Raw genomic sequence first — 13970 nt, forward strand, 5'->3', positions numbered from 1 at the left:
CTCCTCTTTCACAGCCATTCATATCCTTGGCAGTCTTTTTACTGACTGACCAGGTCCTGCAGTAGCCTGTTTCAGGTCTAGCTTAAGTTTCTAATGATGCTGCGCCAGAGTTAACAAATACATGGAGTAGCCTGAAGTAAAAGAACATCGTAAGAACACACGAGAAACTAAGCAGAAGCTCAGAAGCAGAAAAAGCTGTCTGTTTAACCTAAGAATAAGCAGTATTGCTGGCAGTGAGCAGACTGAATTTGTAACAGCCTCACATTACAGTATGCTATGACTAAGGAAAATCCCAATAAACCAAAACAACAATAGTACAGAAGAGCTTGAAAGACAAGGTATAGAAAGAAGAACTGAAGACTACATTGAAAGATGAAGCAAGTTGTACTGTAATAATTGTTTTTTATTTTTTATAAAAGAAGTAGAAATCTTATAACAATGCTCAAGTTAATGAACTACTAGAATTCCATTTGGCCCCAGGCCTCTTTCTGAAAGACTGTTTCAGCTTGTCAAAGTGTGAATATTTTTAATGGCAAAAAAACATTGAAACTGGAAATACCACTGGACCAATCCACACTCAAAAAAGTCTCATGCTTCTTTCCCTTCTGTATTTAAACTAGAATTCAAAAACTAGCATTCTCCAGCTGTCTAATTGTTTGTATGAAATATATTCTTCTCCCTTGTACTGTGCATACAGAGGTTCATCAAACAATTACAGAATTCCCAATATATTTGGAGACATCTCAATTAATTTATTTTACTCACACTGCAAGAATTATTAACATTAAACTGGTTTCTTTCGTACATTTACTGGATTAAGAATGTAAACTGTCTGTTGTGCTATTTTAAACCCACAAACAACTTATATGTGGTGCATTGCTTTAAACTTAGTTTTGATCTTTGTCACACTTTCAAGTATCTGCACACTACTGTAGAAAAAATAATTCAGTCAAAAACAAGATTGGTGGATAACCTTATTGACATTTTTTACAACAAGGAAACATTGAAACAAACATAATTCCCTCTTTATTTTTCCACTGCTAGCTGCACATTATGACTAAGAGCTTCAGCAGTTAGTTTGTTGTACCACCTTCTTCCTTATCTTGGTATTGTAGACATGCTGCTGATTCTAATGGTCAGAGCTGATGTTTCAACAATGTCAGCTAGAAAAAATCAAAAGGAAGAAAATATTTAGTCCTCGTGTACCAGCTCTCCCACAAGCTACAAATGACAGTACCATAATGATATGGAGTATGTTGATACCTTTTACTCTATCATAAAACCAAAATGCAATACATGAAATAGTAACTACCTCTATCACATTATCTGACATGCTTAATCAGTTGAGTTTTTTCATTCCAAAGGAATATGGTCCCAAAGCTGCAGCAACTGCTCTCCAACTCGTGGTTCCAGCTCCTAGAAATGATCAGGAAATGAGAAAAGTTATTAGCACCATTGCCATTGTGCATATAAAAACTATTTATGACAAAGTCCTTAGAAGAGGTTGCTGGTGGTCTTTCTGAAAGAGCTGTTACCCTTCCTCTTGTATTGGAACTATCCCTACAACAAGGGTTCAACGGGAGATAAAAAACTTTCATAAGCAATCCTGGCCTACAGGTTGTTTGGAGTTTTTTTGTTTCAGGCAAGATGTCAGTTCTTACAAAAGAATTCCCAGTAGACACATCATCATAGGAACAGATGCACCATACAATTCATGCTTTCCAGAGGTCACTCCCTTACTAAGTAAAGATCATTTCTGTCCACATGTTTTATTTCTATCAAATGTGGTGGAGAACATGGAAAGGAAGGTCACAGATAATGCAGTGGCTCTTGGTGGAATCACAGACATTAATACGAATCACTTATTTTTGATATTGTTGAGATTCTTTAGGTCTTAGCCACTTAGAAGAGAAGCACTGTCAACTTCAACATGTGCTACATTCCTTTTCTTGTTCTTACAACTGAAGAGGTCTTAGGGAAGCAGTGAGAAGACAACACAAAAAGTTTAGGACCAGAATCTTGTATCATGGAGATGTTTTGAGAGGGGACTGAGAAGAATGCAAAAACTCCCACAGAGAATTCTTCTGCAAATTTTTTTTGGCTTTCTGTAGTTGCATTTAGTTTAACAAACTGGAGAACAGTACTAAGCTTTATTCTACCCCAAGTATCAAGATTCTCTTGAGGCTCTACAGAAAATGCAAACATCTAATTATATACAGTTATTTGGGTATGACAGACTATCTTATCTTGAGGAACACATCTGAATAAAACAGGAAACAAACCTCCAGGAATTAAAAAAAAAAAAACCACCAACAAAAAAAACCACCAACAAAACCTAATTTATTTTGGGAAAATCGAGCTTTGAATCTTTGGGGTTTTTTAAACAACATTAAGCAAGACACTGGTTTGATTTTAACAAATTCACTACTTCAACAGTAATTCTGCATTAGCAGAAAGTACAATGTGCACCAAGGAACTGTGATTCAGATTAATACATACATGAGCACAGTTGAGTTCAAGGCTGAACAAACTAATGAACAAAACACAGGTCTACCAACTGAAGAAAACTTTAGAAGAGAATAACTACCTGTCCATCTCTGCTTATTTGTACTTTCTTATTGTCATTCCAAGGGTTGAGTAAATGATGTGCAAAATGAAAAGGAATGCTTTCCTTTCGGATCCACTCCACCTTAAATACACCTCCAAATCCAGCAGATCCCCAGTCCTGACTTTTCTCACACCCTATTGATGAACCCATTCTAGCAAAACCCTGGAAGAAAAATTGAAATATGAAAGAACAGACAAAATGAGATCGTATTCTATTTATGCTGGAATTAAATGAGTAGATTTCATATGAAACTTTCAAATTAGTTTCAAAGTGATTCAAACACTCAGCAACATGAAGCTGGATCTTCCAAAATATTTACACCTAGAAAGGTAGAAGTACAATTTGTTTTTCCCACTTCAAATACACCTTCTAGAATTTGATCACACAGGATGCCTTTCAATTCATCTCTCACAATTACCATTCAAGGGTCTTTTAAGCTTTATAACAGATTCTGAGGCTGAAAAGCTGCTGTAGAAACATTTAAACATTTAAACATTTAAAGTGCAAGCTATCAAGACTAATGTTCTATGTCCATTAGCTATTCCTCACTACTTGTACAGAATTCTTTCAAAAATCTATTCCTTCCTGCCTGCCTTCCTGCCTGCCTGCCATTGCTGTCTTTGTTAACAAAATTTCATATAGTTAAAAGTGTGGAGCTTTTCTCCAAAGAAGTCAAAGCTGCTTTAAGTTCCTTTTTTAATGAAGCTGAAAGATATTCTAACAAGACAAGTATTCAGAAAGGAAATGGAAGAAAGCACAAATCCAAGCTCAGCTGACTTCTATTAATAGTTTATAATACATAAAGAGGTAAATTGAGCTTTCTTTACTTGGAACAATTGAGTTTAGCAGGCTCTACAATGCAGTTAGCCTGCAACTTTGCACTATCAGGTCATGTCTACCTTTAAACTGGCCAAAAATTTGTCAGCAAATTGTTAATACCTCACAAAACGTTAACTCAAGACACCTCTGGAAGAAATATAGCCATGACTGTCCAGTTTCGTAACTCTGAGGAACTACGGTTTCAGCAAAACAATTTTTATAAAAATTTGTATTGAAGACATATGAGTTTCCTAGCTTTAGAAAGCTCTGACTTGATTGTGTCTTCTTGTTCACTTACAAGATTTATTTTGGCATGCAGAGGAAAAGGCAGCAATCTTCTGGTTTGTATGGATTGCTTTATTTGTTCTATTGATTTTGTTTTAAAGCATTTATTTAAGGTAGAAACATTTTTCTGACTTAATATGTTTGGAAGTAATTTAGTTTTATCCTTTGAGGGAAAAATTGAGTTCATTAAAAGGGGCTATTTTGGAGAAAAATAAAGTACACTTCCTCAGCAACCAGAGACATTGGCACAATACTCTACTTATTAGAAAGTCAAAAGTCATAAAGAAAGGCCTCCCTTACTATACACAGCCATCTGCTGCACTCTCCTAAACCATCAACCACCACCAACAGCTGGTATCAGCTAAGGACTCACCTGGAAGTGCCCAGACCCTTGAACAGAAAATATTAAGTAAACCGTGGTGCTTTCCCAAAAGGCTCCATTCAGTTTTCGTTCATTACTTGGAGTAGTGGACCATATACCCTTGTGCTGAGAAATTTCAATGTTCTGTAGGTTGCTGCTTTTCATTATGAAGTACCTAACTGGCATATTTTGTCTTGGTGAAGGTGATTTGGAAGCCTGAAAAAATTAAATTAAATTAATAAATACAATAAAATAAACCAAGCTTTAGTTCTGAAGTTTTACTCACATGCAGTCAGACTCTTCACTGAGTTTTTCCTCTCCTCTCCAAGATTATACAAGAAACATGCTATCTATCAGATCTTCCTGTCAGAATTGACTTAAAAGTACATTTACATCTATTTTACATTTTTAAGCATTTTTCAAAATTATAATTCATTCATGGTGGGCAGCAAACAATTATGGCAGAACAGGCCTACATAGTCCAGTGATTAATTATAATTCTTTTAAATCTGAAACAACTTCAGATGACACAAAATTAATCATCCCAGACTGTAGCCTACAGCACACTTGCATTTTCATTTTCAGGAAACAAATTTTCTCCCTGTAACACTGGTTGAACTAAAAAAAAATACAGGAAGATTTATGAAAATAACCTCACTAAAAATGTATGCTTTATCAAATAATCATCTAAAAAACTGCCAAGCAGTCATAATGAAGCAGGTAACACAAAACTTAAAAAGAATCAGTACCAATGAATGCTATAACAGAAACAGAGGAAAACAGAATCCACAGAGTTCAGAAATGCATGTACTGTATACACTGTCACTGTTTATTATACCAAATTTATAAAAAAACCCCAAAGCGACAAAAAACAACAAAAACAACAAAAAAACAACCAAAAAAAACCAACAACAACAAAAAAAAAAAACCTCAAACTTGGATTTTTTTCTCTGCTTTGAATAGCTTTACTTCAGAAAAGAATAATATTTTTACTGTATTAAACTGATATAACAAGGATATTTATTCTTGATTTTCAATCCCCCCAAAAAATATTATGTGGTTCTTAACAATGAAAATCTAGGTTAGGTTCTTAATTTATCAATACAATACCTGATAGTTGCTGAAAGGTATCAGCAAGAGATTATATTAATTTTGAAAAGGAGGATAATATGATTATGAGAACTGTACCTTTCCAGATATTGGAGAAGATGGACTAGCACAGGGGCTAGGGAAGCTACTGCTGTCTGCAGACTTCACAGATGATCGATCCGACCTGTCATCCGAAGTTTGTTTGGAATGCAAAATATTTTTTCGTTTGTAATTCTTTGGCTGATGAAGTATGGGACGTGTAGACCTCATTACAACTCTAAAAAGTAAAGGTAGAAACAAAACAGACTGTGAATTTTGCAAGAGATCACATAACAATTTACATCTATGTATCAGCCTACAGGAAGACCATATACATCCATAATTCCAAAACATATTAAACACTCAATCAATCAATCAATCAATCAATCAATCAATCAATCAATAAATAAATAAATAAGCAAGCATACATTCATTCTGAGTGTTATGGTTAAACCTCTTCTTCTACTTCCCAAGGAGCACAACTCCTGGACACTATTTCTGACTGCTCTCCCAAACAGCCAGCATATATATGAAATAGTTCTCAATGGAATCACAACTACAACACAGGATAGGACAGTATCAAAGCTTTCAGCTCTATTTATATTGTTTCTTTCTTCTTACTACTAGCAGAAATTCCAGTGATGCTTTTATAGCTACAGTCTCTGGAAGATCTCAACATCTTACTTTCCAGCATTAGAAGAGTCAGAGAACTCAGTTTCTGCTGTACTTCTTCTGGTGTTTGTTGATCTCCATGTAGATGCTAAAAGATGATCTTCAGAAGCCACAGGTTTTGGTCTCTGACCAATTCCTGAAGGTTGCTGCAAACCTGCAGACTGTTCTTCAGCAGTTAAAACAGCTACAACTGCTCTTACAGTTGCTTCATCAACTTGAGACCACGATTTAGAAGGAGATCGCATACGACGCAGAAATAAGCTATGCCACTTTTGTCTGAGTTGCAACAGCAAACCAGCAGCCTGTAATGAATTTCAGTTCTGTTAAAGACTAATAAAAATTAGATCAGTTAGGCAAAGGTACTTTACCCTTTCCCATCAGGCAGCAGCTGGCATTCTGGCAAACTGAAAGGCAAGATTAAGGTTTTGGGGAGGATAAGAAAATCTCACATTTAAATTAAGCTGTTATATTTTCTTCCTTCAGGTCCAAGATAATTTTGAAAACATTTCATGCCCCACTCCACAAAACTTAAAATTCTATTGTAAACACATAGGATTTTTCATTTTTCACTTTAAAAAATTATCTTCTCTCCAAAAGCAGACATTTTATGTCTAATGCCCTTCCTGCAAGTTCAGTTTGTATTTATGGACTCTTTAGATATACTTGATAGAAAAGACCTCTGATTACTCTACCTTTTAACACAATCAGAGCTTTGCAATAACTGGAAGACCTGTATCTTCAATGCCTAGGACTTTTTTCTTCTTTTTATAAAATCTGACAGTGATTTTCTTTCAGCAGTTCCAGTTTTAGGTGCTCCATTTTAGTCAAGCAACTTTATTCATCCCCTCAGATAAGGAAATAACACAATATGCCATTTCTACTGTTCTCTCAGCTCCTGATCAAATTTTGGCTAACCCAGCTCAGGCTAAGGTCTTGTGTGCTGGGCAATACAGGGGACCACAAAGAGCAGAAGGGCCATTATGCAGTCACTACCACCTGCAGCTTGCTGTTCCCTGCAGCCACTTTCTTTTGTCTGGCAGTTTCTTTAGAATGTGCTAACTTAAGGAAATGGATCAAACTGCCAAGCTGGAAATTACGAAACATCAGCGTACCCAAAGTGCTTCTGAAGCAGATCCAACAGCAGCTGACTGCTGAGGCTTTCCTGCCTCCCAATGTGGTATGTGGGACAGTCGCACCATGACAGAGGGAGAAGAATGAGCACTCCTGCAGTTGACTAGGTAACTAATTCTTTCCTCCTTTTTGCTCACAGGTGCAAGATTTAAGAGTTATGGGTTGTTACAACCCATAGGGAGCCCTAAAACTTGGATGCTGAATATGTGAATTCACACAAGCCTGGGCAAAAGGAGATTGAATCCCTGTTTGTATGTTTTTCATATTTCTTATTGAACTCATGAAATAAAGGTTAACTCATTTAGTATGTTTTCCTGTAAAATGGAGAGATCTGAAGGGATCACAAGAGCCATTGTTACAGTTAATTTTTGGTTATCCAACTGTTTTAGGAATCTTTTTAGGATAGTATGGCATAAATATTCTTCTACACAAACAAGCATGGAAGTGATAGATTACATACTTCAGAGTCCAGTGTAAGGTGGAGCCATTCATCTAGCTTCAGCAGTGATACATTAGAAGTTTTTCGGTCCTCCACTTCACTGTCACTGCTATCACTGGATACCCTGTCTCCTGAATTAAGTATAAAAGCTGCATTAACATTCCTGTATTACTTAAAACAAAATATCTTGAACATTACTGTATTACCAGCAATAAGCTAATTTTCCTTCTAAATTTTCACTTAAAATGTAAACATTTGTAAACACACTTTTTCATTTCTGCATATGCACCCCAGTAAAGGTCTTTGCTTCAGTTAGGAGAAGAAGTTCCCAGACCTCTTAAGGGCCCTACTACATAAACACCTATACAGATGTGATCTGACTCCTTCATGCACCCTCATCAATAACAAGCCATTATCAAACTTTTGCCTGAAGTTGTTTGTAAAATTACACTTTGCTCTATGCTTTATATCTTAGTATAACAATATGTTTAAAGTCCCATTAAGAGAAAAAAATAATAAATGCACATGGCTATTAAGGATTCCTTTTTCTTTTTCAAAGTACAATTCAATCAGCAATAACTCTATTTTACGGGCAACTGTTTTGGAGCAAGTCAGGAAATGCAGCTTGGACTCTTACTTCAATTCAAACGAGTATTTCCACAGGACTGACTATAGGTAGATTAGTTTTGCTTCTATTCTTACAGCACTCCATTTACATATGTCCATTTACATATGAACAAAAGAAAATTCTAAAAAATTCTCTATTACTTCTAGCTAATAATATGGCTAATTGACATTAAAGGTTATCAGTAGAAAATTATCTTTAAAATGTATCTTTCAACTGGAAGCAATATGATTATTTGCCATGTTAACTATATCATTCAGTTTGAATCATCTGGTTCAAAGTATCAAATAAACTCGGCTGTAGAAAAAAAATACATATGTACTCTGTCATTTTAAGAATTAGCCAAAATATGTAGAAAATAGACTTGAAAAGTAAGTTTTCCAAATCACATACTAGTACAATACCAATGCAAACATTCCAAATCCAGACCTCAGTATACCTTGACAGGATGAAGATGCCTGTAAAGCATTACTTGGTAACCTAGCTGGTCCACAGAAGAGAGCCACAGTGACAGGTGTTACAACAGAACAGCACCTGATGTTTGCTATCCTGTGAGCTCTCGTCATTTCATCATATATCAGCCAGTCTGTAGGAAGTGCTTGAACAGCTGCAGCTTGACCATTCACTGGGGGAATCTGTGCAGGAGCAAATAAGACTAGGCTATTTTATCATTTATGTGTAATTAAAATAAATTTTAACTTACTTCTTACTTTATGTATGTAGAAATAAATGCATAAATATTTACATACACAAGAACAAAAACAGTGTAAGTATATTCAACCAGACTTACAAGTTATCCTATCACCTTGAAACAAAATATTTTGCTTTAAAAGAGCATCTAAAGAAATATCAGTTTCAGAGCAGAATCTTTTCCTCATAACAATGAGCAGAGATTATTATGTCTTCAAAATACTTTTACAACTAGCTTTTTCTTTTTACTATTTTGTCTTGTTCCACTTAGTAGAGGTAACTGAAATACTGGAAAAATAAACCAACTCAAATTTTTCATTCTATCACCTGCCGGAAAAAATATTTTAGGTTTGAAGTGGCTTTACCTTTTTATACTGAGGTTGACTAAGAACAGAGGTAGGATGAAATCGCACTTTCTTCTCCTTTGGTGCAGTTAAAACCAGGCTCCCTCTGTCTACATGCACAAGATTGGGATACATCCCGGCCACTAAGGCAGCTTTAACTACAGCCCAGTTTTCAGAGTTAGCATTAACATCTCTAATATCAGCTCCTCCTCTGGCTCTAATAAAATCTGAAGAAAGAAAGAGGTCAAAACTGTGTTACATTTGCTTGTATTTAAGATCTACTTTTTTGCTTCTCAAAAGGAATTTAAAAAAAAAAAAGGAAATAAACTACAAATTAGTTGCATTTTTCACAGTGACCAACATTAACAGCACCACGAAGAAATCCTTACACTGAAATTATTCCTGGTAAGGGATTTCATACTAATGTAGAATAGAATTACTTTTCACAATACTTCTTTACTTAACAGAGTATTAGAAATTGTGTAATTTAAATTGCAACTTGCTTACAACTTAGCAGTTGTAAGTGGACCTACTTGGTGTAAGTGGTCCACTTTGAGTGGACCCTACTCAAAACCTAGTGTGGGTGAACTTTAAATACACTGTAGGTGAACTGTTTGTTAGCATGAACGGCTAAGCAGGGGAAATTAACAGCTACTGTCAGACAAAGAACGAGAACTTCGACTGCCCCAGGGCTGGCTCAAGCTGGAATTTAAGAGCAGGTAATGGGCTGCCCACACTGAGACAGTGGAAGACTCCAGACCATAAACTGCCATTGGATCAAGAAGAGCATGAGAGGGCACATGAAGATCGGGCACACTGACAGTAAGGGATAAAGGGATTTCTTTATTCAGGACACTCTCCAGGGACATCCAGCTTGAGCTGAAATTAACTGATTCAGCCTCGGAGCCTAGGGTCTGAACTCCTTTGAACAACTGCCTCAGGAAAATATTTACTAGAACACAAAAAACCAAGAAAACTTGTCTCACACTGCAAGACAGCAGGATCTTGAACAATCAGGTTGCTTTCAGTTATGCCAGCTGTTCCCCAGGCACATTTTCTCACCCTAGCATCTCCCCCACGCCAGTACATGAACATGTACTCGTCTTTTTCAACTTAAGGAAGGAAAATGACAAGTGAACACTATTCTCCTTACAATTTGTATACACTTAACTCTAAAATTATCTTAGAACTTTTTCCAGCCTACTTACCTGAGGCTCTAAGCTGGCCAAGCAACTGTGTTCTCATTCCTACGATGATTTGCATAGTGGCTTGAGACAGGAAGTTCTTTTCACAGAAGGCTCTTTCCCAGCCATCACTGCGTGCCTTCTGCCACCCCTTTAAAGAATAATTTTTTAACATTTGCCTATTAATTTAAATATCTGAAATTTAAAAATGAATAGTTTTAAAAATTACATTTAGGTCAATAAAATAAATCAAAGTAAATGTACCAAACCTGATTTTTTTATTTAACTACTATGGGTTTTTTACGCTGTTCCCTAACCAACACATAATGATAATTATGCTATTTAAAGTTCATTATTATAGAAGTTATATATAGTTATATATATATATATATATATATATAGTTATAGTTCTATAGTTATTATAGAGATCCCTACGTCGAGACTGCTGTTTTAAGTTATCCATGTAATAGGATATAAAGTGGCATCTTGCTGGAACTTACAAAATTTAACCAAGTTTGAAAAGGTCAGATAAAATGTGTCCCTAAAAAATCTGTGAGTCCAATATACAGGAAAGCCATAGTCTACCATTCCACATCCAGCTTGGTTGGTAGGTCATTTACTCTGATGAGTGAACAGTCCTCGTTCTGAAAGGATACCTGGAAAGCCCTGAGAAGCACCATGTGGTCGCTGAAGGTTCCCGCAGTAAAACGCTTCCTACACAGCATGGCTGCACGCTTTTGAGAGGCCAGCATGGGCAGCACAAAAGGGTCTCGGTAGGCAAGAGCACAAGCAATGGTAAGAACAGGATCCAGGCACTTCAAAACAACGGCGCACAACACCATTTTACCAAGGTGTGGCTCCACTGGCAATTCGGTGAGATGATAACCAAGTTCAGTGAGATCTTCCCAAGGATCCATGGCATCTATAGTCTGTATGAAAAAAGGTGGGGATGTAGGGACAATGGGAAGAAGGGGAAAGGGAGCAAAATTAATTTACAATGAAAGCAGAAATGTCCAACCAATATTGGACATTACATAGATTCGCTCCCAGACCCTAAAGAATCAAGTCAAACTAGTTTCAGTTCAAGACAAGATTTTACAATAGTCCCTTCCCTTAACATGGAAAAATACATACACACACACACACAAACATACAAAAAATGAAAACAAACAAACAAAAATTCAAAGCATCCTTAAGTAAGTGAACAAGACTTTCAGTACAATTAAGTCAGTAAGATATGTTACCACACCACAAACACTAACTAAACACAATTCCCATCTAAATGTAATCCTCTGCTGACCTTGAGCATTTGTAGAGCATTTTTCACAATTAAAGCCGGTGGAGGATCAGGAGCTTTCATAAGAAAGTCAACAACTGGACAATTAATTGGAGCCAGAAGTTTTGTGTGTAAACAAAGCTCCTGCAAGTTAGAAAGAAGAAAAATACTGTTAAAGTTTGGGAAAGAGAAAATGCCTATACACCTTTTTGGAGTTATTAGTATGGTCTGGCGACAACACATTTTTTAAAAGTTGTAACTTCTAAGTAAGCATGCACCTGAAGTGGCATTCTTAAAAGTTCTGGAGTCTGAAATTCCAACATATTCTCAAATCGGAGCCTACTGAAGAGACGAAAACAGACTCCAGGCCGACAGCGCCCAGCCCTGGAAAATAAAATGTGGGAAACTGTGAAAATTAGAATATCTTTTTTTAAAAAAAACCCAACCAAACAAAAAACAACCCACACAAACTTAGAATGCAAATGCAGTGGAAGGTCTATGAGAATGGTAATTTTGTTGTTAAGAGAAAGTCCCTCATATGAATTAAAAGAGTTTTCCAATATATTAATTGTTTTTGACAGTCGGGAAATTTATATCATTTTATTATAAAAAATACTTTTAATAATTATAATTTCAACCCTACAGAGAAAAATCTGGTGTGAAAAAGTTAAGACCTATCTTAAAAAAGTGACATACTTTTTTTGCTAACTTGAGATCAATCCAAATCTCAGGCAACTTGTGCCATAAGGAATCTAAGCTGCACACTTTATTTCTTCTTCAAATTCCCCAGTTAGATGTTTAAGATGTAAATGGTAGAATGAAGACCAGACAACATGTTAATGAAGGAACAGTGACTGCAAATGCTCAGAACTCATGCTCAAAAACCTGGAATATAATGACAACATGTCTCCAAACAGGCATTTGCTGCTATCTACAGGCATAACTTCTCAGTCCTCACTCACTGCACTGGGAAGAGTATGATCATAGCCTATTAAGTCATGAATATTTTGGAGATGGTCAATAAGGAATCTCTGCTCAGTATCACTTCTAAAGAAGGGATATCAGGATATCAATTACAAACTAGGCAGTCCATTGCCCACAGACAAGTTACTGTGGCTGCTGGTGCTACAGGGCAGAAAGAGGAAATAAGTTCCTGGGGGAACAAACAACCTAGACCTAACGTAAGTTCTGGGACATTCTTAAGTGCCACTTCTCAATGTTTTGGGAAATTACGCCAACAAAATACACGTTGATTCTTAATTTACTGCAAAGAAGTATTAGCCACTGTTCAACACAATACTGGGCTGGGCTAGAAACATTAGCCAATGTGGCTGCTGTAGATTTGTACTTTACTCTTGAGTTAACATACAGGACAGTGGATATCCGAAAAACAAAAATCAGTATGAAGCATTTATTACCTGCCTTTTCTCTGGATAGCACTGGCTTTTGAAATCCACACCATTTTTAGCATTGTAACACAACTCAGTGCATCAAAAGACTTCTATAGAAGCAGAGCAAGGAACCATGATTAAATATGATACATGAAACAAAAATTATTAGTAAGCTTTTAACAGAAGTTATTTTAAAAATAGAAAAAAAATTTTGAACACCAGCAGCTTCTGGCACAAAGGTATGCTCTGAAGTGCTTCCTTTCAACTGAATTTATAATACCTGTTTTGCATTATCTTGGTGCTACCATTTCCTAAATTGAAGTTTCCTTTCTAGTCCGTAGGTATTTTGAATCAATGTAAGATATGGACTGTATTTTGAATTATCACAAATAAGGGAAAAATATGTGATTGTATTGATTAAAAGTTTTCTTCTTTGTCTCACTTGGAAATTACATCCTTATTTTCTTACATTGGATGCAAAGTTACAGAAATATTGTATTACCACAGGAACTTTAGAAATTTGGCATGTGTCTGCCCTATGAAATCCAAGTTCATTTTCAAAGACGTATAATAGGTCTTAAACTACCGCATTATATTATCTCTCCATTCCTTAACACATAACTTGGGAATGGGCATGCAACACATAGGAAGCAATACTTAAAAATTTAATGGATTTGATTTGGACTTGACACAACAGTAGGACAAGGGAACTCCCAGAGCTCTTTTAAGTCTTGGGAAGATGGCAGTCTAAACAGATGCATATTTTAAACATATTTTAAAAAAGAAACGGAAATTGTGAGTTAAAAAAAAAGAGATATATCAACATTGCAATCTACAATACTTTTTAGAATGTTCATTAACAGCTAATTATTTACAGTATTTGTCATAAAACAAATGTCGAAACTTTTCAGTGATCTTTGTTATTTGACATGCACTACCTCTCATCCTACTATAAAAAAATAGTACTCTATTATTATAGAATTATACTATATAATATATATATACACACTATATATA

General features: G+C 35.8%; 1 protein-coding gene across 1 annotated transcript in view; it reads right to left on the minus strand.

The window, feature by feature from the left end:
• Nucleotides 1–638: 638 nt before the first annotated feature.
• Nucleotides 639–13970, minus strand: part of LOC131573179 (3'-5' RNA helicase YTHDC2-like) — a 31794-nt gene continuing 18462 nt past the window's right edge. The window contains exons 17-30 of the mRNA XM_058826884.1: nucleotides 12981–13063; nucleotides 11841–11946; nucleotides 11587–11706; nucleotides 10943–11215; nucleotides 10311–10437; nucleotides 9124–9329; nucleotides 8508–8703; nucleotides 7465–7574; nucleotides 5886–6175; nucleotides 5262–5439; nucleotides 4086–4289; nucleotides 2588–2770; nucleotides 1313–1416; nucleotides 639–1163 (exon numbers count right to left, since the gene is read on the minus strand). Of these exons, the coding sequence (XP_058682867.1) occupies nucleotides 1354–1416; nucleotides 2588–2770; nucleotides 4086–4289; nucleotides 5262–5439; nucleotides 5886–6175; nucleotides 7465–7574; nucleotides 8508–8703; nucleotides 9124–9329; nucleotides 10311–10437; nucleotides 10943–11215; nucleotides 11587–11706; nucleotides 11841–11946; nucleotides 12981–13063 (2139 nt within the window). The 3' untranslated portion in view covers nucleotides 639–1163; nucleotides 1313–1353. The remainder of the gene's footprint in view (nucleotides 1164–1312; nucleotides 1417–2587; nucleotides 2771–4085; nucleotides 4290–5261; nucleotides 5440–5885; nucleotides 6176–7464; nucleotides 7575–8507; nucleotides 8704–9123; nucleotides 9330–10310; nucleotides 10438–10942; nucleotides 11216–11586; nucleotides 11707–11840; nucleotides 11947–12980; nucleotides 13064–13970) is intronic.

Source organism: Poecile atricapillus, chromosome Z (assembly GCF_030490865.1).
Source record: "Poecile atricapillus isolate bPoeAtr1 chromosome Z, bPoeAtr1.hap1, whole genome shotgun sequence".
NCBI classification, from domain to species: Eukaryota; Metazoa; Chordata; class Aves; order Passeriformes; family Paridae; genus Poecile; species Poecile atricapillus.